This window comes from Anas acuta, chromosome 18 (genome assembly GCF_963932015.1).
Source record: "Anas acuta chromosome 18, bAnaAcu1.1, whole genome shotgun sequence".
In the NCBI taxonomy this organism is placed as follows: Eukaryota; Metazoa; Chordata; class Aves; order Anseriformes; family Anatidae; genus Anas; species Anas acuta.
In genome coordinates, this window is record NC_088996.1 from 706,306 (window position 1) to 729,410 (window position 23,105).

The 23,105-nt window shown below is 43.3% G+C and overlaps 1 protein-coding gene across 9 annotated transcripts in view; it reads right to left on the reverse strand.

The window, feature by feature from the left end:
• Window positions 1–23,105, reverse strand: part of GAS7 (growth arrest specific 7) — a 114,273-nt gene that overhangs the window by 56,922 nt on the left and 34,246 nt on the right. For 2 of the 9 annotated variants that reach the window (XM_068655217.1, XM_068655216.1), the window contains exon 2: window positions 13,737–13,857. The exons of 1 other annotated variant lie outside the window; for it this stretch is intronic. In XM_068655217.1, coding sequence (XP_068511318.1) covers window positions 13,737–13,857 — 121 coding nt within the window. Of the gene's footprint in view, window positions 1–13,736; window positions 13,858–14,474; window positions 14,494–14,600; window positions 14,707–14,765; window positions 14,829–19,298; window positions 19,466–20,538; window positions 20,665–23,105 lie in introns of those variants that run through there. 6 more of the 9 variants (XM_068655219.1, XM_068655220.1, XM_068655221.1 and 3 more) reach the window with 6 other exon arrangements.

The following is a 23,105-nucleotide window of genomic DNA, read 5'->3' on the forward strand; positions in this document are numbered from 1 at the left end:
CTTAGCTGGTTTCTTTCCAGGCTGTGCTCAGGCTGTCAGCATAGATCTCGCATGCACTTCCTCTGGAGAATGGTCACTGTCTGTACGGACCCACTTTTCTCCCTCTCTCACAACAAAATCAGTGAAAATGCAAACATCATTGTATGATAGCAGGTCAGAAATGTCTCCTGCTTAGTCTGTTGTCACACTCCAATTACCCAATGAAATGCAGCATTATTAAAATTGCTTTCATGTTCTTGATTAAGGTCTAGCTTATTATAGTGTAGCAGGGAGGCTTCCTTTTAGTGTGCTTACAATCCTTTAAAATTATGTGTCTTAGAAAAGGATAGTTGAGCTTGTGACATCCTAATGTTACAGTGCTCTCAGCTCTGGCATTGCACAGAAGCTAGGAGACATAGATGTAGTGAATTATATATTTTAGGATGGAGAACCTCAAGACATGCAAAAGCCCCTTTGAGTTTCTGTGGGTATTCTCTGACCAAACAAGTGTCCTAATGGCAATGGTACTGCATAAAACATGACCGCAAACACTGTTACCATCTCTTATCTTTATATGTTATGCCAGGCACCATTCATGACAATGGCCCATGGACAAGGTGCAAGAAGGGCAAAGAGCCATGGACATTCCAGCTGCAGATTCCAAGGTGGGTTAGTCAAGTCAGTGGTAAAAGATGGCTGGTGGTACCAGAAGAATACTAGGTAGTATCTATTTTTTCAGGCAGACAGAGAAAACTTTCCTGAGCCTCTGAAGCGTTAGACTTCTCAAGATTCCTTTCAAGGAAATAACTACTTGCCGCTACACCTTTCAGACTGCTTGAAAGTCCATGTCCTAAAACTTGGTTTTGCAGGTGGCATTTTAGTGGTGATTCTTGTGATGATGAGAATAAATGGGCCTTAATCAGGATCAAGATAATATGAAAGCAGACTTCTTGCTTTCCATGAAGAAAAAAGCTGTTCAGTAAATGGGAAGAACATAACATTGTAGACAAGAAAAGCCTGGAAATAAGAACACACCATGTAAGGCTGACCTCAGCTGAGAAAGCAAGACAACAGCAAGCCACACAAACACTTGTGTCATAAGTATGTGTCATCTTTAATGTGATGGACAACGTAGATGGAGTACAATTGTTTGACTAATGCAAGAGGTATCACAGCTGCAGTACATCTGAGAATTTCTTCTGCATAGTCAAATATTTTCCAGCTGAATCTACCACCCACACACAGTAGTAAACCACTCCCAAAGACAGTGAGCAACCATATGGCTAATGACATAGTAACTGTGCACTCCGGGCACACAGTGCATTCAAACTTGACATGGCAATCTAATTCTAAGGCTCTCCATTCAAAAAACACTCCAAGACCACCCATGCCATGCAGCCTAGAAATTTCTCCACATTCTGTTACAATCCAGGTTATATGCAGTCTCATCTGCTCTGCCAGCACCATTCAGCCAATGCCTTACTACACTCTCATATCAAAAAGAGGATTAACTGAATGTTAAAGCAAAGGAGATTGTTCTCTCCACTTTTTTTAAAGATGGATAAATATTATCTATGCAAAAAAGATGATTTTAAGCAGCTATGCAATTCCTTACACCTTTCAGAAATCAGATAGCACCTCTACCCTCCTACCCTAACTGCTGCTTAGCTTCTTGACTCCTTTGCTTTCCTGTCCTTCCCCATCACGTCTCCCTCTGCATGGACTCACATCTTCTCTTATTTGAAATCACAACACAAAACTGCAATTATTATTGATAAGAAAATGTCATACTAGGGAATTACTATATAAATACGCATTTCTTTCAGATGATGGCAGTGTAGCCCTAAGGCTACAGGGGAGAGGGTCAGCCCTAATAAAACTGCATGAAGGTAAAAGCAGTTCTAACACTGCCTGAACTAAATTTGAAGCACTGTGTAGAAATGCAGCCAAAAAGCCACAGTGCTAGTTTTCTTGCTTTGGGCTGTGAAAAATGCCAGCTAGAAGCCACCTGCCAACTCTGTGAAATAGCAACATGTAAATAAATGCAGTTCTTTGATGGGGACTTTCAGGTAGGAGATATTCAGGGCAGAAATCTTTTCACCTTACCTACACCTGCCTCCAAATTACCCACAGGTTGTTCAGAAGTGCTCAACATTGAATGTAAGCATCAGAACCCTGTCTATTTTGCACTCTGTCTCAGACAGGATATCTTCCTATTCACAGTCCTCCCATCAGCTCATATACATGAAAAGTTTTGAAAGCTTCATACACTGTGATTTTGCAACCCGGACCAGCCTGGAAACATTTATTTCCTGTAATTCCAGCACAACAGAGCTTCTAGCTGAGTTGCTGCAATGGTACCTGTCTTGGGAAGGGAACAGATGGGACATCCCTGTACACAGGAGCAAATAGCAATCTCAGCTGAACTGAGAAAACGGACACAGGTCCTGAGGACCCAATAGGGGTCTAGAGCGCTTCACTTAAACACTTCGTGGCTTCTCTTCGGTAAGATAACACACAATAGCAGTTCCTCATTCATTAAGATCATGCACAATAATAGCTCCTCATCTTAGTCACAGGCAAAGATAGAAGAGCCTGCATGGAGCAATGGAATGTTTATCAAGCCAGGACTTGAACCAGTTCACTTGAAATATGAAGGCCATAAGATAACTGGCAGTTTCTGGAGGCCTTATTTCATGTTTCTCCCAACAGGTCAACATGGGAGCTGAACTTTGAGCCCAACAGGAGTGCAGATGGAGAGCTTACTCCCCAGGGATGGAGACCACCACTGTTTGGTGAGGTAAAAACAATGAAAAGAGCAGTACAGTTCTGATGAGGAAGAAATAACAAGAACTCCCATGTTCTAATTTTCTTCTAAAGCAAATAAGGGAATTGGAGTGCTGAGGGGTATCTGGTTGGTTCAGAAATCTGGGAGTTGAGTACAAGGGTGATTGCCACTGTCTCCACTCCTCCTACCTTTTTTCTTCCCTTGTCTGCAAAGAGGACTCCTAAACCCACCCATGTGGGCTGTGAAGACTCCCTTCCCACTTAACTGCCCTCACCTCTAGCTGCCAACACCCTCCTACATCCCCAGAAAGCAGAAGCAGATATCCTGACAGCCCCTTCCCTAATGCTGAGAAGGACCAGGCCAGCAAAGGGTGGGTTGCACACCCTGCACTTTCCATCCAGAGTCACAAGCACCAATACCCCTGCCCAAATTTTCCCTACAGGGCAGCAGGGGCTTCAAGACAGGGGGATGAGGGTCTGGGGCTGCTTACAATCAAGTGGCTTCTAATAGCCATTTCCTCTTACCTTGGAATGTGTGGTGAATGTAGGACAACAATGAATTGAGTGCATGTCATAGAGGGCTTACAGAAGGTGCAAGCGACTGTGTGGCTGTGAGTAGTAAGGCTAAGGTTGAAGACTGTAAGCATGGGGATAGCCAAACACGGGAGATTTTAAAGTCTAAAACTTGATGGGTAAAAAAATCCAAAGCAGAATATGTCCCCTATGCAAGGGCACAGGGGACATAGTGTCGAAGAACATCCAATGCTGCAGGCCTGGGGTGGACCTTCTCATCTTTAGACAGTTATTTCTCAGAGTAACCATTTCTCTCCCATTCATTGATCCATCAGCAGAAAAAAATCTTTTCCCTTCCATCTGCTGCATCAAACCTTTGATTACTGCACACACAGATACTAGTACACAGAAAAGCTTTCAGCAGGGCTTACAGCTCTTCAGAGGAACACTAAACTGTTTCTCTGTCCTGCTATAAACTGTATGTTGTGGCTAAGCTGAATGAGGCAAAGTGTGCTACAGGGAAGGTGTTCTCCTCCCAGAGATAATCTCTGAAGTTGTACTTATAAAGTCTCCATTGCCTTTCCACTAACTTCCTTCCAGCCTCCATGTGACCTTCTAGATTCTTCTTACTACTTAATGCAATGAAAGTTTCTGCAGACATATTTTTTTTTCTTAATCATTGCTACCCTGAGAGGTCACATTTCAGATATTTCTGCTACTTTAATTCCCTAAACCCGTAAGACTTCTTGCTCCCTTATAAATGTTTTCCCCAGTCTGATCTGCAGAGGTGCTTGTCTGGCCTTCCAGTCATTTTTAGGGTGTAGGTCACGTTAGCTATTTTAGATGCCTCCAACAGGAAGATAACTGAGAGGTGAAGGTAATTATTTCTTTTCATTGATAAACAGTGAGACTAGAAGATCCAGTTCAAATGGTGATGTTCACCCATGCACAGTACCTTCACACAGTACCTTCAGACAGGTGAATCAAATCCTGCCCTACTCAGACAGTGATGGGGATGGTGAAACTTACATGTATCTAAGGACACTACAGTAAGCTCTCCTCGAGCCCAGTCAGTGCTGTGGACTTTGATGAGTGTCCTTTATACACACTTCCTTGAGTTTATCATCCCTGCTTGGTTGTGTCAAATTCTAAACAGAAAGCTGGTACTTAACCCCCCAAATCCGAGTAAAGATATCTTTATCATACTTCCAGACAGCATGATTCCCCACAGGAATGATGCAAAGTCTGCAAAATAAGGACCATCACAGCTATAGATAAAGGCTTTCCAGGAGTTTTAGAGTGGTTAGTCATCTCTATACTTTTCCTTACGTTTTGACATTACAAGCTATGATGGCTATAGACGTTGCACAAAATAGAAGCCCAGCATTCCGAATGTAATGTATTCAACCTTCCTATAACAGGCCATATTGTGAAAACAATTTTTTTCATTATGCAGACCTTTACAGGTTGGAAGCTTTTAGAATGGCTTCAGGATTTGAGTCCAATCAGCTTCAGAGAATAAACATGGAATGTTCATCTGATTTGGCCAGCAGGTGGAGATACACAAGAACATGCTGTCTGTTGGCTGGCTCGTTTACCTGTGCAGATCTGTTTGTTCAATAAAGAGTTGCCCCACATCTTTCATTACAGTTTTTTTCTAACATATTATTTTTATGGGTAAGGACACTGTCTCATAAATTCTGTTTTTTTTCCATTTAAGTACCAATTTCCTTGTGTTTATCATGTAAAGACAATGAAAATCAGATCACTCTCAGTGGAAATGCTAGTATGGTCAGATAAGATACAAGACCAATAATCACAATGTAGAAAGGCACTAAATGTTGCAAGCAGCTGACAGAATAATGGTGGCAGGTTCTGCTGTATTTTGAAGTCTTGTAAGAATCATCATGTTACTTCCCCCAAAAATCCCATTGGTCCCCAGGTTTGGGACTGCATATCTTGAGTTCCCTTGTCTGAATAGCAAGCACCGAGAGCAAAAAGCCTATTTAATCTAACAAAGGCCTCTGCATTTTGTGAGGAAGGACACAAATGGTGACAGCTAGTTGGAGCAGCAGGGGTGGTGCAGTGTTGGTCATGTTTGGAAAGGCATTTGTCAAACTGGACTGGCCATCCAATACTTCCTATCATCAGGAGGAAGGAGCAGAACTACACAAAGGATTCAGGGTAAGGAGCAGCATAGAACCTCATTGTACCAAAATTTATATAGCTTTTACTCCCTGACCTTCTTCAAAGCCTATGCTCCCTCCAGGATTCTGTCTGTACACCCATCCAAGCAGATCAACTGCAAGGCATGGAGCCCATCCGGTGCTGCTGTCCTGGATGCAGGACCACTGAATAATCCTGCCTTCTTTAAGGGAGCAGGAGGGCAGGACTGTCCAGGGAGGATGAGGAACCATAGTGGGAATATTCAGCACATGTACACGTAAGGACACATGACGTGAAGCACAGCAAATGTTATCCTCAACTTATATTAAGGTTCTTTCTGACTTAGAGGGACAGGAAAAGCAAAACAGCAGTTGTATGCCAATAGTGTAGTTATATATGATGCATTTAAAAAAATTGGAAACCAACAATATTGAATAAAAAACAACTCTCATGTGAGTACCAGGCATTTGCCATCCTCTACATTAATATTTTCATATAGGTTAGGCTTTACAGACTGAAAAAACAGGCGTGACAGGGATTTTAAGAGGTCATTTGGTCCCTGCTGTACTCCAAACAAAGGCCAACATGACTTTTCACAGTTTTGTGCCACCTACTTTTACAGATCTGCAGTGACACTGAATCCCAGGCAACTCCCTGCTCCCACACTCCACTAGCTTAGACAGCCAGGAAGAGTTAATGTTGTCAGAATTGCAGCTGACACGTTACTGTATCCTCTAGTCACCACAAGCATTGCAAACAGCCTACTTCCATGTCCCCATTCATATCTTCACTTTCTTAGGGCAAATAGACCCAATCTCTTCACATGTGTGCACATGCCATGTTTTCCACATCTCTCATCATTCTCAAAACTCTTTTCTGGACAAAGAGTCCAGAACTCTTCCAATTGGCTTACATTTTTCCTGAAGTGTGGAGCTCAAACAAGATAAAATATTCCAGCTGAGGCTTCATGATTTCCTAGTAAAGTTGAAGGAATACTTTCATGCCTCACAAACAACACCCCTGTTTTATACAATGGAAAATGCTGACTGCTTTTGTAATAGCACAACCCTGCTGATTCGATTTCAGATCCTCAAGAGCTCCTACATCTTTGTGAGCTGCTCCATTGCCAGCCTTTGTCACTTATTTCTGATGAAATCTCCAATCTTATGCACATCTTTACCAAACAGCTTCTTACACTTTCAGCATGTGTCCTCAGTTGCAGGATGATTCTGAATTCTGAGCTTGTTCTGTGCAGAACACAATGTTCTTTCCCAGCTTCATTTAAAGTTAACATTTGAATAAATACTCTCAATGTCAACATGCCATTCATTTCTGGAATTACTGACTAGAGAGAAGCCTAGGGAATTCCCTGCAGGATTTCCTTCCGTGCAAACTTCCCTTTGACAAGGGACCATTGAGAACCCCTTTTGAGTATGATCTACCAAGCAGTTCTGCACTGTCTTCATAGTTATTTATGATCCCTTTCCCCTTAATTTGCTTTCCCTCTAGCCAGCTTCCAATTTGCCTTTGCTATTTTTAAGATTCTCTGTAAAAAAGCAGCCCTGCTGCAAATGGAGTCTTTGCTCACAGCCCTGCCCTGCCTTGAGGATGCAGAAATGTTTAGCCACAATCCCCCAATCCAACTGAGAGGGTGCATACCTCATCGGATCACTTCTTGTTGATGATGGAAGTGCTAAAACTGCTGTAACTTTGCCAAGAAAGCCTGCTTTTGCCAGTACTCACAGTCTGTAAGGTGATGATTCCCCCTGCAACTCCTCAACACAGCATGTGTCGTGGAAGTTATGTTGTGCTCTTACCCATCCCAGGGTTCAGCCACAGCTCTGAATTTCATGAATAGTCCCAACCTACTCCACTTTCAGATATGCCTCCTAGTAACTCACTGGGCAACTGGTTAAGCACATAGGACAGCTGGAGTGCTGTAGAGAAGGACATGCCACTCAGGGAATGTCCAAATAAAATATTTAAATGAATAGACAGTGAACTCAGTGCCTGGAGCTTCCACATATGGTTAGCATATGGCTGAGTTAAGTGACTGTATTCTACCTCATGCATGGGAGACAATATAATGGAAAGGATAAAAAGAGGGAGTGTGAATGATACGAATGCAAAAGGGATATGTATATAAACAAAGTAGAAGCTTTGGGCTCTTTATGGGCATCAGGCTACAGGAGAACCAGCAGAGTGCCTTTCAACCAAAAATGCAACGTTAACATTTTTTACCTAACATAAGCTTTGAAGAAAATAAAACAAACAAACAAACAAAAAGCCACTGTGTAACACTAGCATTTGGCTGAGTTTTGTTGTAGGCCAAGTCTGGGTATCTCTGGACTCTGGCAGAGGTGGGAATAAAGATAGCTCCTGCATCAGTATGCTGTAGCCAGAGGCCAAGCAGCTGCATCCTTGGATGCAATTGGCTGCACAGGCTCCCCAGGGTGTGTATGGAACATGGGCAATACTCAAACTGTGAGCAGGAGTCTCCAGCTGAGGAGAGCTGAGGATGTTCCTGGATGCTCTGTGTCATGGGGATGAGCCTGTCCATCCTTCCACTCAGTTTCTGGCTGCTTTTCCTTGATATTACTACCTGTGAAAGCATCTTCCACTCTGTCCACTGAGCAGCTGTTTGCTTTTTCTAGTTATTATCAGTTTCTCCTTTCAAATTTCTGCATGACTGAGCTGAAGTAGACAACCTCGTCCCTCTGTTTCAGCTTCACTGCCTAGCTCAACCTCAGTGGGTAGGAAAGGCACAGAGAAATAACACAGAACCTGTGGTAGGAGGGATATTATAAACTAATTAAGAGAAAACATAAACTTCAGTTTTCACAGTAGCCAGAGACACCTGCTGTAAGCTAGGAGAACACCCTGTCATATTTTCTGAAATCATTTACTCTCTCACCAAGTGGAGTTCAGACTAGGGTTGAGATACAGAAATCCCTTTGTGGATTTAAAGATTAAAGAAACTAAAAAGAAATGTCTACATGAAGTGTAACCCACTATAACAAGGCTAATGTTGTACAGTCTCCTTAGACAATTTTGGTGCTTCAGCACCTGGAGAAGACACCCTTGATGTGACAGGGTGATTCTGATCCTGATCCAAATTCTATACTTGAAAGAAACTCCACAGGACATTTCAGAGGAGCTAGGGAGTGAACCTTTGGTGCATCACAGCGACTGCAGAGGCCTTCCCAGGACAATTTCATGTTTCTTCCTGTTGAACAGGAAGCTTTGTGAAACCTGGTAACAGGAGACATGAGACATACACCTACACTGCTCTGAAGTCAGAGCCTTCACCGGGACTGAAAACTGAAGTCCTCTCTGACAGAAGGCTACAAATAGAGGAGAAAAAGAACTCATTTTTCAGTACACCGCAGTGTAACAAGGCCCCTATAAACCTTTATAATCCAAGTATATGTCATAGTGTTTTGCTGCATGTCAGAGGATCCATGCCTTTGGTGCCAGCTCTTTACCACATAGCAGAAAGCTGAGAGGACTGAGTAGAAAGTGTACTAGCTGAGATTCCCCTGACTGAAACATCTACTGTAACCTTCAATGAACAATGCCTTGGTGTCATCAATTTGTCTAAAACTTACCTTCCAGTGCAGCTATGTTACCATACAATTCTAATGTTATACTTTATTCACAACATCTAATTTCTGCAAAGCAGTTACAGATGCCTGTGAAAGACAGAAGTAAAAAAGAAAGGAAAACCACAATTAAACCACTTAGAGTAAAAATAACCCAGAAATTTCTCTCTCATTCCCTTATCACTCTGGAATACTGTCCTCTCCTGGCAGGGTAGTACACAGCTTCCTAAGCATACCTTTTACTTTGCTGTATCTACTAAGGAGATCCCTTCACAAGAAAGCCTGCATCAAAATCTCACAGTACTCCTTCCTTGTCCAGGAGATAGCTTTTGTCTTCATTAAATAGAGACTGCCTCACTCCCTTTGACGTTCAATTATTTATTCCTCAGATAGGTGAGAACCACTCTGTTTAGCTGATTATTTAACACTTCGTTGCCACAAGAAGTTCCCTGCTCTTCCTTCTAGTGACTCATTGCCATGTTTAACTATGAAATTTGTCTTAACACAGAATCTTGTATTTTGTAACAGTCTGTATGTTAACGACAGTGCCTTGTTGCACCCATCCAGAGGAGGTTAATATAAATAGACCATTGCTGGCACTGGCTGAGACCAGAAACAACAATAGTTGGGTGTGTAATCTCTAAAATCTGTCTCTTGTAGTCACATTCATCATCCATATTCTGCTGGTCTTCATGGACAGACCTGCTATTTCCCATGCTATGCTATATCCTAAACAGCTTCCGTTTCATCACACCTGTTGAAGATGGACCTCTGTCCAGCAAGGACAAGTTATCAGTACTGTTTGTCAAGATGTGCAGTGTGCATGCACATTCTAGCAAAAGGAGTGCTCGTACACTACCTAGGAGACATTACTGCCATCAACACGTGAAGTTTTATTCCCTGACCCCTCACTGTCTCCTGCAGATCATCTCAGCTGCGGAATTAGAGGAGAAAGACTCTGTGAAAGCAATGCACATAAGGTCTACAGTATTTCCTGATTGGGAATTAACAATGTTCCTTCTCTTTCAGCTGAGTCCAAATGTATATTCTAACAGTGGTTGTCACCCCTATAGTGGTATTACAGATTGTTTTTACAACAAGCAGTCAGCCAGCCACTTTGTGAGTTGTTATGTGGAAGCCACTGCACATGTTAGAATGAAAAAAAAAAGAGAGAGAATTTGTGAAGAATTTTGAAGAGGTCTTGAAACACTTTCTTATTGTTCATCTTAATAAAAAGAGAACTGGTTCCTGGGAGATCTGAAAAATGGTTACAACTTCACTAGCCAAGTGTTTTGCATCTGCTGCCATTGTTGGTAATGGTGAGAAAAGCACCTTTAACCATATGGATGAAACTGAAAGCCAACCAGGAACATGTCTACTTCCTAGAAATATAGCTACTGGCCTCTGAGTTACTGTACTTGTGAAACTTAACAGTGATGTCTCTCTCAGACACTCCAGCATACATTCATCATTTGGTAATAGCTACAATAAAGGGAGACCAATTTAGGAGTGCATCTACACAAAAGAAAAGAGCTTGATGGAAAAGAGACCTAGATCCTACTGCTGAAACAATGGTGCCAGGAAGGCAAAACAGGAAGGCGGTACATGAAACTGTGAGAGAGATGTATGCTGGCACCATGTCCCCATTACAAATATTGTCAGTCTTTATCTGGATACTGCCAGCAGCAGCTGCAGCAGTTACAGGACAAATAAGCAGTTAAGACAAATGAGAAGGTGTAGTCAGTGAGATGTCCAGTCTTTGAAACTTGTTATAAACATTAACTATGCCAATACAGATGTGCCACACAGCAAAGATGGGGACTGCAGTTTTATAGCACATTGTCTTTTACTTATGCTTTCGCTTAAAGCCAAAGAATACTTCCCGAGTGTTAAGGTACAATCCCACTGTTAAACAAGCCTCACAAGCCAAATGTGACTTTGTGTTGACTACATGGCTCAGCAGCTCCAACTCTGCAGCACAGTCAAGGAAGAAAGTGCATATACAACATGAGACTGTACGATCTACAGATGGTCCTGCACTACCAGTTTTGGAGGGACAAAGGTCAGAGCCGATTAGTCAGATTTACTCAAAACACTGTACTGACAGCTGCTTAATCCAGGGCTGGATGAGACTTCATCACATGCTTCAACAGGAAGTTCTAGAGAACATCCATCTTCTGCTTTGTCTGAGGCCTAAATGACACGACGGGACACTTTCTTGGCAACTAATTCACCTTGAGGAAGCACAGACACTGTCAGCGTGAATCTGATAATGCAATAGAGCCTAGCTAAAGCAAAAAAAACCTCCCAAGCAAAATCATAAAACTGCCAAAACTAGCAAACATTAACATCCACACAGACAGACAACTTTCAGGCAGCAGCATATTCTAACTGAGCAAACTGAAAGGAACTGAGCTGGCCAAGAACACCAGCTAAACTGGAGTGATGGAAGGGTCACAGTGCCCCTGTACATGCCATAGGGCATGTACACCCATCTATCCTCTCTTCTATTCTGTTACTCTGAAAGTCATATTCCTTGCTGCCTAGCAATCCCATTGCAGTAGGTGAGACAAGAATTTGCAAATAGCAGGACAGGTTGGAAGTGAGAAGTCTCTAGCCCAGCTGTTCACTCTGAGCAGTATCACTGCCAACAACAGAAAATGTCAGCCGCAACTTTATCTAGCCATCTAAAAACATCAAAGGACGAAGATTCTACCACCTCCTTGGTCTGCTTCTGCCAGGGCTACCCTGCCCTGTGTTCTGGTTTCAGTTAGAACAGAGTTAATTTTCTTCCTAGTAGCGTGCCATGTTTTGGATTAGGATGAGAAGAGTGCTGATAGCACACCAATGTTTTAATTGCTGCAGAGCAGTGCTTACACCAAGCCAAGGATGTTTCAGATTCTCACTCTGTCCTGCCAGCGAGCAGGCTGGGGGTGCAGCAAGAGCTCGGAGGGACAGACCCAGGACAGCTGACCCAAACTAGCCAAAGGGGTATTCCATACCATCTGACGTCATGCTAAACAATATATAGGGGTGGCTAGCTGGGGTGGGGGGGGCCGGCTGCTCAGAGTTAGGCTGGGCATCGGTCAGCAGGCGGTAAGCAATTGCATTGTGCATCACTTGTTTTGTACACAGTATTAGTAGTACTATTATCATCACTATTGTTATTATTATTGTTGTTATTATTATTTTCCTGTCTTAATAAACTGTCTTTATCTCAACTCACAGGCTTCACTTTCCATTTCTCTCCCCCATCCCAGAGAGGGAGGGGAGAGGGTGAGCAAACAGCTGTGTGGTGTTTAGCTGCTGGCTGGGTTAAACCACAACTTCTTAGTGAAAACTTGATTTCCAACCTTCCCTTGACTTCTGAAGCAGGCTGTGGCTATTGTCTCTTCCTATATCATCTGTAAATTTTGTGAAGATAGTAAAAAGCTGTCTGAGATTATGTGGAAACATTTCAGGCTATCCCCTTTTCTGGGATAGGGCTACTGTGGCAAGAGTGTTTATTGCATGAAAACCAGGTTCTGCTTCTTACTGCTTTTTCCGACCTCAAGCCAATGCATGTGAGTAAGGGTCCATTGCCATGCTGGCTCAGGACTGAGCTTAATCACCACCTTATCCACCTCTGAATTGCAATGGGGACGGGGTATCTAACTCCTACTGATCTCCCCAGCCATGCAGGGGATGTTGTCAATGAACCAAAGCACACCATGCTTCAAAGTGAAGGTGAAGGGAGTGTTTAATGGTAATGTGACTTCTGCAGGGTCCTGTGAGATGTCAGTGCATAAAACCAAGGTAAATAATGACTTGGCAGACTTGCAAGCCAAAGGCTTCTTCAGCTAAATAGATCAGTCACCACATGGACCATGAGGCTCACTGTGACAGCCCATGGCTCTTCCTTGCCCTCACAGCGAGTCAGAAAGGAACACCAATGGTAATTCCTGATGGATTTGACTATGTTATGAACACAGCGAACTCTTGCTGTCCTCTCCTACCCTGTCATTCTTTCTGCTGCAGAAATCTGGTTCTGCTGGTCACAAGTCCCTGTTTTGCAATGCTGTTATAAGCTCATGACCAGAGCAGGTAGACAGTGTAAGCCAAAAGTGCTACAAGTCTAACAGTTCTTGAGCAGTTTATACGATTTTGAGTTAAGTCTGTTACTCTACTAGCAAGACAGTGAATTAAAGACTGAAATACAGACTGAAAAGTTTATCTTTGATATCCCATTGCACAGCCTTTTCTTTTATCTCCAAGCCTCTGACTTGAGCAAATTGTCAATTAACTATTTATGTTTTACTTTAAAGATGATATGTGATATTCTATTACTCTACATATATGTACATATATAGATACACATATCTGCAGCTGAAGGAAAAAGAAATAAAGAATGTGATACAAATTAAATCATTACAGTATTTTGTATTCTGAATCATTTATGGCAGAGTTGTTTCTATTTTACATTACCTGTCTTTTAAAAAAGCTTCAGATATATTCTAATAGTCAGAATTAATATGAGAGAGGACCAGAACACTAGATCTAGTTACATTATTTTCCTTCATATGGTGGCAGGGTCATATATTCATTTTTTTGACTCACTAGGTGTAGCTAGCCATCAAAATTAACTTGAGAGACAACTTCCTGCAGCAGATCTCTGCTGCTAGTGACACATCTACTGGAGCCTCCACTTACCATTTGTGAAGGTGTTCACATAGTACCTGCGGCCCTGGGGAGACATATAGCTCTGCCAGCCTGGGGGAAGATGGCCATTCAAGGTATCTTCTCCTGGCTGAGTAGTTGCCTTTCTGGGTTTCTGCCGAGGACCAAAAAAAAAAAAAAAAAAAAAAAAAAAAAAAAAAAACAGAAAAAGAAACACGATCTTTTAAGTCGATATCTAGATAATTTAAAGTCTAACCAGACACACATCTGGAAAGAGATCATATGGTTTAGCATTCTAAAGACTGCAAAACACCCAAAGACTTTCAGTCCATTTCTCTCCTTATCTGTCCTAGTTTCATCCAGAACATGATTTATACCCTAGAAATCTTCCCTTGGAGCACTGGGTACACAGACCATCCTTTGGGAGAGAAATGAAACCCCTCTGTATTTGATGTTCCATGAGCACCCAGACCTGTCCAAGAGAAGCATTCTCATTAAACAATAAAACTTGAAGCAGAGAATAATCAAGTGCCTGAGAAAGAAAGACATGCATGTGGCACTCTCATTCATTTCATGTAGACATACTGGCAGGTCAAAGTGCTGGTCATAAAGGTGCTGTCCCAATTTAATTTACAGGGGCATCATCACCTTCAGACATTGTGAAGATGAAACACTGCACAGATGCCTGTTGCCTATAGGAACAACATGCTTAAGTACATTTATCAGTATGATGATTATATACCAATAATGGATGTAATTATCAGTGCATACATTACTGATCCAGATGTACTCCGGATCCACATCATCCAGTGACTATCATCCTGATTGTTAGGATCCAGATCACCATGAGTGATCCAAACCATTAGGAACAGCAGGAGATAAGCATCATGCTGTCACCTGCTCTCCAGGCACAAACAGAACTGCTATGAGGGTTCAAGTGCCACCTCAGCTGTACATCTCTTCACCAATTCAAGTTCCAAGCCTCAGTGTGCTGGGGTTCAGGCTGCAAGGAAAAGAAAGAGGTGAAGCTGAAGTGCAAGTAACTGCACCACATTGCATCACCTGGTGATATCACTTCTTCCAAGCGGCTTCAGTGGTTCCTTGGAAGCTAGGGAGTTACAGCAGCTGTGAAAAAAGCAATGAAGGTTTCATCACAAAGATGGCTTGAAGCCCTGTCTGGTCCTTTCAACCAGGGACACTAAATAAGGCCAAGCTGGGAAAATAAGATACATGGTCAAAGACTGCCAGCTGCAGCCTCGTAGGGCTGCAGCTATGAACCCAACAGCTTCCTCCTGGCTCATATGTAGAGAGCTTCACTCTGTCTTTCCCTAATCTTTAAGGCAAACCAGGCATATACTGATTTTGTTTGTTTGTTTATTTGTATTGCCCTCAAAGGAAGAAATATAAGAAAGCAAGGAAAAATGTGTGAAATGCAATCATTTATTCCATGGAGGCAATTCTCCTTCCAGGATATGCCTTCTGATATTGTGGAGGAATAGTCAGAAATGACTGCACTAAACTCACACAAGCAGCCACATCCAGAGGGCAGGCAGACCTTCAGCATCTGCACACAACATTCAAACATTGACAGACATATTAATATTACTGTCAAACAAACAAACAAAACAAAAACAAAAAGAAAAACATGCTATGTCCTTCTACAAATTCATTTTCTGAGTGAAATTCCAAATCTGCTCCAACCCAGAATAAACAGGACTTTTAATGGTTTTGGAGCCAAATGTCTATTTCCTGTTTCTTTGCAGTTTGAGAAAACTGAATACAATGGCTCTGAAGGAGCAGCGAACTAAAGAATGATTTTCTGTTTATGCCTCATCAGGCATTCTTGCACAGGCAGGTCACAGGCTGCAAGGCAGCTGTATGGACCCAAGTCCAGTGCGAGACAACCATTACCTCCACACTGCAGCATAGATTGTGCCTATGTTGATTCAGATTTTAGCTCCTCTCCTAAGCAGAGATACAGCCTGGGAGACTCAGCTGACCCAACATGAATTTGACAAGTTAGCTAGGCAGATACTAAGGGACTCTATAAGGTGTATGACTCACATGTCTGTTTTGCGTACCTATGGCTAGCACAGTGGTAATCAGTAAGATCTTTGCATCTAATCCTATCTCCTGCTCTTCTGCTCTCTGAGGTTCAATTAAATCAACTTACAGCTCTGTATCTGTATCTGTTATCACCCTGCTTTATATGTGAGAAAGCAGAAGCTTTCACAGCTTATGTTGCTATTTGATAGTTACTTTTTTGCTGTTTGATATTTAGTTTTTGCTGATCCCAGCTTAGGATGCAAGGGAAAAACCTCTCACATATTAGCCAATCCAAAGGCACATGTTTTTATTGTTGTTATCCTATTGCCTAGAAATGTACTAAATGAAATTCCCATCGTAATGAAACTAGCACAGGCATGCCTATTCTTCTGCGACCACAGGGACTGGATCCCTCCATACATCCCATGGAAACACTTCAGTGTTTGGTAAAGCTTTCTATGAAAGCTCTAAATCCTGTTAATGAAAACACTAAAGTTCATGGATATAACAGAAAAATTGATATGCCTGTTTTATCTCTGAGTTATCTTGAGTTCTTCTCCAACATGGTGGGTGCTTACAGAATTGTCTTTTTCACTAAGGAATGAGACTTGTAACAATTCCAATGAACACATACTTATTTCCAGTTCCTTACAGCCACCTTACTGGCACCACCAAAATGACTTGCTCACACAGTTACAGCACCTGCAGTATGGACTCAACGTCCAGCAACATCTTTCATTTGATTTAATTCTCAAGACTGAAAATAATTCATTGCAGGTTCCCCAGGCACAATGTCTCTGGAAGCATCCCACTGCTCACGCAGCTGATGCAGACCAGTGGCTGCACCGACCACATACTCTTCTCACACAAATCTTACAAATAGAAGTATTTTTGTGCAAGCTGACTTTGGGTCCTTCTCAGTTTGTGTGCTCTTTCCTGCCATATAGAGGAGCTTTTTCATCTCATGTCTCTCTCAGATATCCCTTTGCACAGCCTTATCTAACGGAAACATTGGGAATTAAAAAGGACTCTCGGAAAGAGAGTGTCTTACCAGTGTAGTAACTGTATTAATGTCTAAGAAGACATCTGGCTGATTTCTGTCTCCAGGACTACCTCCTGAGGGGCTGTACTTGCACCTTACCCATACACAGTCCTTATTGAAAGCATGGGTAGGTTTGGTAAGAAAGTCAGGACTGAAGAACTTTCAGAGGTTCAAGGTCAATAAACATATGCAGGGAAGGTCAAAGAGAAGGGAAAGAAAGATAGTTCCTGACTATTTTTTTGAACCACAAAACCTCTCTCACCCCACACATTCCAAGGGATAGAACAGAGTAATGCTCCAGGGGCAGCTCCTGAACTCTCTCCATCACAAGATTAATGACCCCCATTGTTGTTGTACTGGGTCTGGCTGGAATGTTAACTTTCCCGGCAGCAGCCCATACAGTGCCGTACTCTGTACTTGTAGCTGGAACAGCAGTGTTATCACACCAGTGTTGTGTCTACTGCTGAGCAGCAGTGGCACAGTATTGGGCCTTTCTCTAACCCTCCTAGGGGGTGGGCAAAAAGGGAGGAGAGAAACATCACTAGGGCAGCTGGCCTAAACCAATCCAAGGGATATTCCATACCATGTGATGTCACACTCAGCAATAAAAGGTGGAAACAGGAAGAAGAGGGGAGGGCTGGGCTCTCCTTGAGAAGACATCGGTCCTCCTCTCGAACACTGGCTGCGTGCGTTGAGGCCTTGCTTCAAGGACGTGGTCAATCATCGCTCATTTGTGGGAAGTAGAGACTAATTTCTTTCCTCTGCACTTCCATATAGCTTTCATTTATTTTGTTTGTTTGTTTTCCTCCCTTCTTTTTATTTTCCCTTTTCCCCTCCCTTTTCCCCTTTCCCTTTTTATTTCCCCTTAGTTAAATTGTTTAGTTCATGGTAGTCTTTATTTAATTATTATAATTATTTCCCTTTAATTAAATTATCCTTATCTCAACCCGTGAGTTCTTTGCTTTACTTCTCCCCCTCCTCATCTAAAGGAGGGGGAGTGAGAGAGCGGTTGTGGGGTTTAGCTGCCCAGCATGGTAAAACCACCACAGTTGTTTAAAAAAGCATACTGAATAAAATACAAATTCCACAGTGCAGGAGTATACCATCTCCTAAAGAATTTGACAGCAGTTTGGGACCCTTAGATTCACTGTACAGATCTCTGGCCTAGAAGATAAAGTTATACCAAAAAAGCACACAAGCATTATGTTTCACAGTTACTATTTTGGAATTACTGTCTCTACCATTGCTTCTGATTCTGCAAATGCTTAAGTGCTGAGGGCACAATAGTCCCTGTGAATGATGGTCAAGTGGACTGAATATTAGGAAAACTCCAGCACTGCCAAATGCAGCAGTTCTAGTAAACAATGGAACACTGGTCTGCTTGGATGCATCTGAAGTACGGATATGTGTATCTCTCTCGTTTGTTTTAGGGAGCAATATGATTCCAAACAGTACCTCACTATTGTGCAGTATTCTACCCCACCATAGGGACTGCAGAAGAATCTCGGGATACATGGACCATTTCTGTATTAGAGTCCCTAACTCCTCCTGGTGCAGTCCTCTCCTGCACACAATCCCCTTCCTGTGGTGGTTCTGCTCCAATGTGATACTCTATGGAGTAAAAAGGAACTGAAAATGGCACAAGGAAGGAATGAAGAAACAAAACTCAGTTTCATCCTCTACTCCTCACCACCCTACACTCTAGGAGAGATCTGGGATACATTGTGTGGGGCTGTGGCACATGAGGCTGGGCTATAAAATGCATAACAGTTTATAGTTTTGGCACACTCCTTTTAGAAATAAGAGTGCTGTGGAGGCCATGGGGGCACCACACTGTCCCTGCTCTGCCAAAAGAGATCAGTGTCACAGTAGAGTTTCTCACTCTGTTTTGCTTGGCAGACACAATCCTGTCCTATCCAGACCCTCTGCATTGCCTTTTCCAGCATCAGCACAGCTAAATTTGGACCATATTTACACACACACATGGGAGGAGTTCAGACTAACCTGTATGTAATGAGAGGCAATCCTGCTCCAGTCCGAGGAGACCAGACAGGCAAGGCCACAAGGCAGCACAGAAACAGAAGGTGACCAGCAGATAGCGTTCAAGAGCCCAACTTCAAAGCTGGCAATGCACAGCACAGACACACTTCAAACCTCCCCAAGCCCAGCTTATACCAGAACACACCCTGTGCCCTTTCCACATATCACAAGAAGAGAGGCACATCTGCTTGCCTGCCTCTTCCTTGAACAGCTTGGCAGGACTGTGCTATTACTTTGATCTCTTGTTACTATTTTTAGGAGAATTATTGCCATGGTAGTTTAAGAGAACTGTAAATCACAATAGAGGACAATCTACACAGAGAAGAGGTTTCATTTTTAGCAGAGAGCATTATGAACCTGCAGGCAAAGACAGAACTGTTGATAATTACTGGAACTTGAAAATAGACAGGCTCAGATTGAAAAGAATCTTTCAGTCATGATGATATTTGTCAACAGGAATGGCTTACCGGGAGGCTGTTCACTTCTTGTTGTTCCTCCATCAAGATTTAGTGCTTCTGTCTAGATCTGCCCTATTCCAATCAGAGAAAAAAGATGGAACCCTGAATCCCCTTGAGGTGGCTGTGCAGAAGCTCCAGCTGAGTGGACCAGCAATCCCTTTTGGCTTTCAAATCTTGCAATTCCCACAATGCATTTGAACTAAGAGAAACACTTAGGCCACTCCCCTCAGTGTCATTTCTGGGAGTGTCACCAAGCCTCTACATGGTGGTGAACAGGCAGATTTGGACCTGAAAATGATGTCTGCAACACACCATAGAGGAAACAGGAAAAGTGAACAATGTGAGTAGAGAGGGGAGTGTGTGAACCCAGTAAAATCTTTCTGCATCTGTATTTGGAGCCTAGAAAAGAAATCCAGTATCTCTCAAAACATTACAAATCAAGAACACAAGCACTTCCCTCCTACAAGATTTTCTAGAATCAGAAGTCCATACAGCAGGGATACATGCAATGGTAGACAAGAGCCATCTGCCTAGGCCTCATGACAAACAATGGAAGCAATGGTTTTCATTTGTTGTCTGCAGAAGCACAGGGACAGGAGTCTTCTGATGTATGCACAACAAAGAGGAACTAGAAATTTGCAGCAAATACAAAAGGAAGCCCAAAGCAGAGTGGGCACTGGAGCTATTCAGCACCAAAGCATGTACCATAGAGCTAGCCAAGGTGAGCATAAGAAATAAGAGCAGATCTATTGGGTCAACCCACCTAACCCAGGACTACAGCACTGACAAAGAGGCAGAAGGATGTGCTTTTTAAGGCACAGCACATGAATCTGTCCACTACCCATTCCACCAGCATTCACAGGCATTGGATGAGGGATGTCAGGGCAGCCACCCCAGAGCATCACAACCTACTCAGAAGCTGCAGTCTTGAGCATGAAACACACTTTTTTATGGCTTTCTCTGCTGTTACACACATATTGCTTAGAAGCATTCCTGAAGAGAATGAGAAGTGGGTTAGACATCCCAGAGGCTCTACACAAAAATGACCACCAGTCATGGGCTGCACATGGAAGCCCTGTCTATTTGCTGTTTAGATCAGCCAACTCAGAAGAGAGCATGCAGGTCCAGCAGGGAGGCAATGATACACTGGCAGTGTCAATGCCTCCTCTGCCGAACTCTACTGACTTTCTGACTGCTTTGTTTCACTTTTCTTTCTCTTTTTGATCAAGTTAGCAGCAGCACAACTCACCCTGTTCCTTTGCAGACCATGTGGCAATGTGATCCACTCCAAGCAGTGGAGAAGAAGAAAATGAAGAGGGGTTTTATGCAGCTAAGAGAGGAAACAGAGAATGAAGAGCCCCCCACATTAGTCCATCCTATGCTGAGTGACCCCCTGAGTTCAGCCTTGCTCAACAGAGGAAAATCACTTCCCATTTTCAAACTGCAGGAAATCCCCTTTCCCCTTCAAAGACGGATCCAAGGGAGGAAACATCTGTGCACTTAAAAGCCTGAGTTCTCTGGAGATGTGTTTGCACTATGGCAGAGTACAGCCCAGTGGTTCTCCCAAACACACAACCCAAGGTAAGACAAAACAATCCCAAAACCACAAATGCAGGCCCTGAGCAATCTGATCAAAGACCTCCAAAAGGGCTGGACCAAAGGCCTCCAAAAGTTCCTTTCAATTTAAATTAGATGATTTTATGGTCTTATTACAACAGAGCACCCAGCCTCTGAGCAAATCAAGAGGATGACTCTAGCTTTGAGAAAGGTAAGAATTAAATGCAGTGTTACCTGCTGTCACCACTTGCTTGGAGTCACACTGCACGTCTGCTGTAGTGTCAAAGTACAAAGAAAAGCTCCAAAGCCTTGTTATGCAGTCCCTCTGCAATGTCCTGCCTGGTGTTGGAGGATCACTTGTAACAGAAATAGACCAAAAAAATATGCAGTGGAAACTGCAAGAAGCAATGCAGGTACACAGCAGAGAAAAGCTGCCACAGCATAAGCCTGCATCACAACAGTCCCCTGTCCTCTTGGGGGGAAAAGCTTGCCCTGTAATGACACTAGTGAGCAGATCTTTCTGTCTAACTGCAGTTTACATAAATACCAAACTTGGCAAATGTATGTGTCTACTCGAGGGTATGAAGCAGAAATAAGGTTGATATGGTGAAGCCAAAGAGCTAGGGTCTGTGTGTGAAGGCAACTGATGCTGTAAACAGGACTGCTAGTGTGAGAAGTCCACAGAAAACATTCAGCAGCAGCAATGCTTACACTGAGATCCGTATCTACTCTGAGTTTGACATGAAGATCCCAGCACTGGAATTACCCCATACAGCCTCCTCAGGCTTGGCACAGGCACAGACACACTAACTCATGCCCCGGTAAAGGAAACTACCCGGTGCACCTCTGAATCCCTCCAGCATTACCCACACTCTCTCTCTCTAGTGTGTTGAGTCATCCCATGTTTTGCTCATTTTTATGCAATCTTTCTTGCTCAACATTTGGTTTCCATGGTGTCACGTACATTGTGTGAAACAGATTTATATTTAGAAAGTGGAAGGGGTCATATGAGCTCTCCCAGTTGTTATGGCAACCAACACAACTCCTAGTTCAGCTGAATCTAACAGCAAGGGCTACTGGGGATAAGTTGCCCTCCCTTGGGTGGTTCTGCAGACACTGTTTCTGCAGCAGAAACTCAAGAGAGACTGCAATGCAGACACGGCCACTGCCTCCCCTCCCCCCTCCTTCCCCATCCCTGCAGCCCAGCTGATGGTCTTCTTCTTTGGGTACCATGCCTCATCCTTGGTCACCTTCTGTAACACCGCCCACTTTTGAAGAGAAAAAGTCCTTTTGCCTGTACCAAGTGCTAAGGCATCTCAGTGTTTCTTGTGTCAGCAGATTGGAGCCATGCACACATCCCACATGCCAGTCTAACAGGACAGCTTTCATTTTTCTCTTCTCAAAAAAATCCCTTGCCCTGATAACTCTCCTCCATGTCACCCTAAACTCTTCTTCATCCCTTGTCCTCCTAAATAACATCAGCATCTCTGTGCAGCTGCTGTTTCCTCAGATGAGCTTTTCATCACCTTCCCACCAACCCCATACAGCTGTGACAACTCCACTGGAGGACCATGGAGTGAGTTCCTGTGGACAGCTGTCCGCTCTGGGGTGAACTCTCCTAAAGCTTTGCATACCCATTTCCCATTTGGCTCTGAAGTCCAGCACTATCTTCCTCACTGTAGGCTTGCTCTCCCAGCCAGACACACAGCTGCCAGAATTCCTCTCCTCTCCCACGCAGGGCCCTGGATGTGGTACAGTTGTGCCCAGAACTCTGTTTTAAGCTAAGATCCACTGAAGAGTACTACGCTTGGGACTGGTATACTCACCTCTGCCAGCACCCTACACTTGAGAAAAGCAAGCTGTTTCTGAAGGATATATGACCTGGGCACATAGGCTGCATGATGTTTTGTGGCTTGGAGCTATGTGAGAGACAGGTGGGAAATGAAATGCTATGGTCCATGAACCCCTCCTCGACACCTTCAAAACAGGGGCTGTCAAGCCAGAGTTGATCAAGCCAAGTCACTCCAGTGCAGCTCAGTCCTCTCCCTTCCTTCTTAACGTGCATCTGGTGCACAAAGTCACATAAGAGGCCAAACCAGAAGAAGCCACAGCAGTGAGCTGAAGCTGAGCCTCTCTCATGAGACCCATGGCACCAAGTCTGGTCCAGATCCTGCTGCACACAGGGGTCACTCCCCTGCAAAGCAGCAGTTCAAGAAGGTACTTGGCAACAACTATAAATTTGCTGGCTGAGGAGAATGA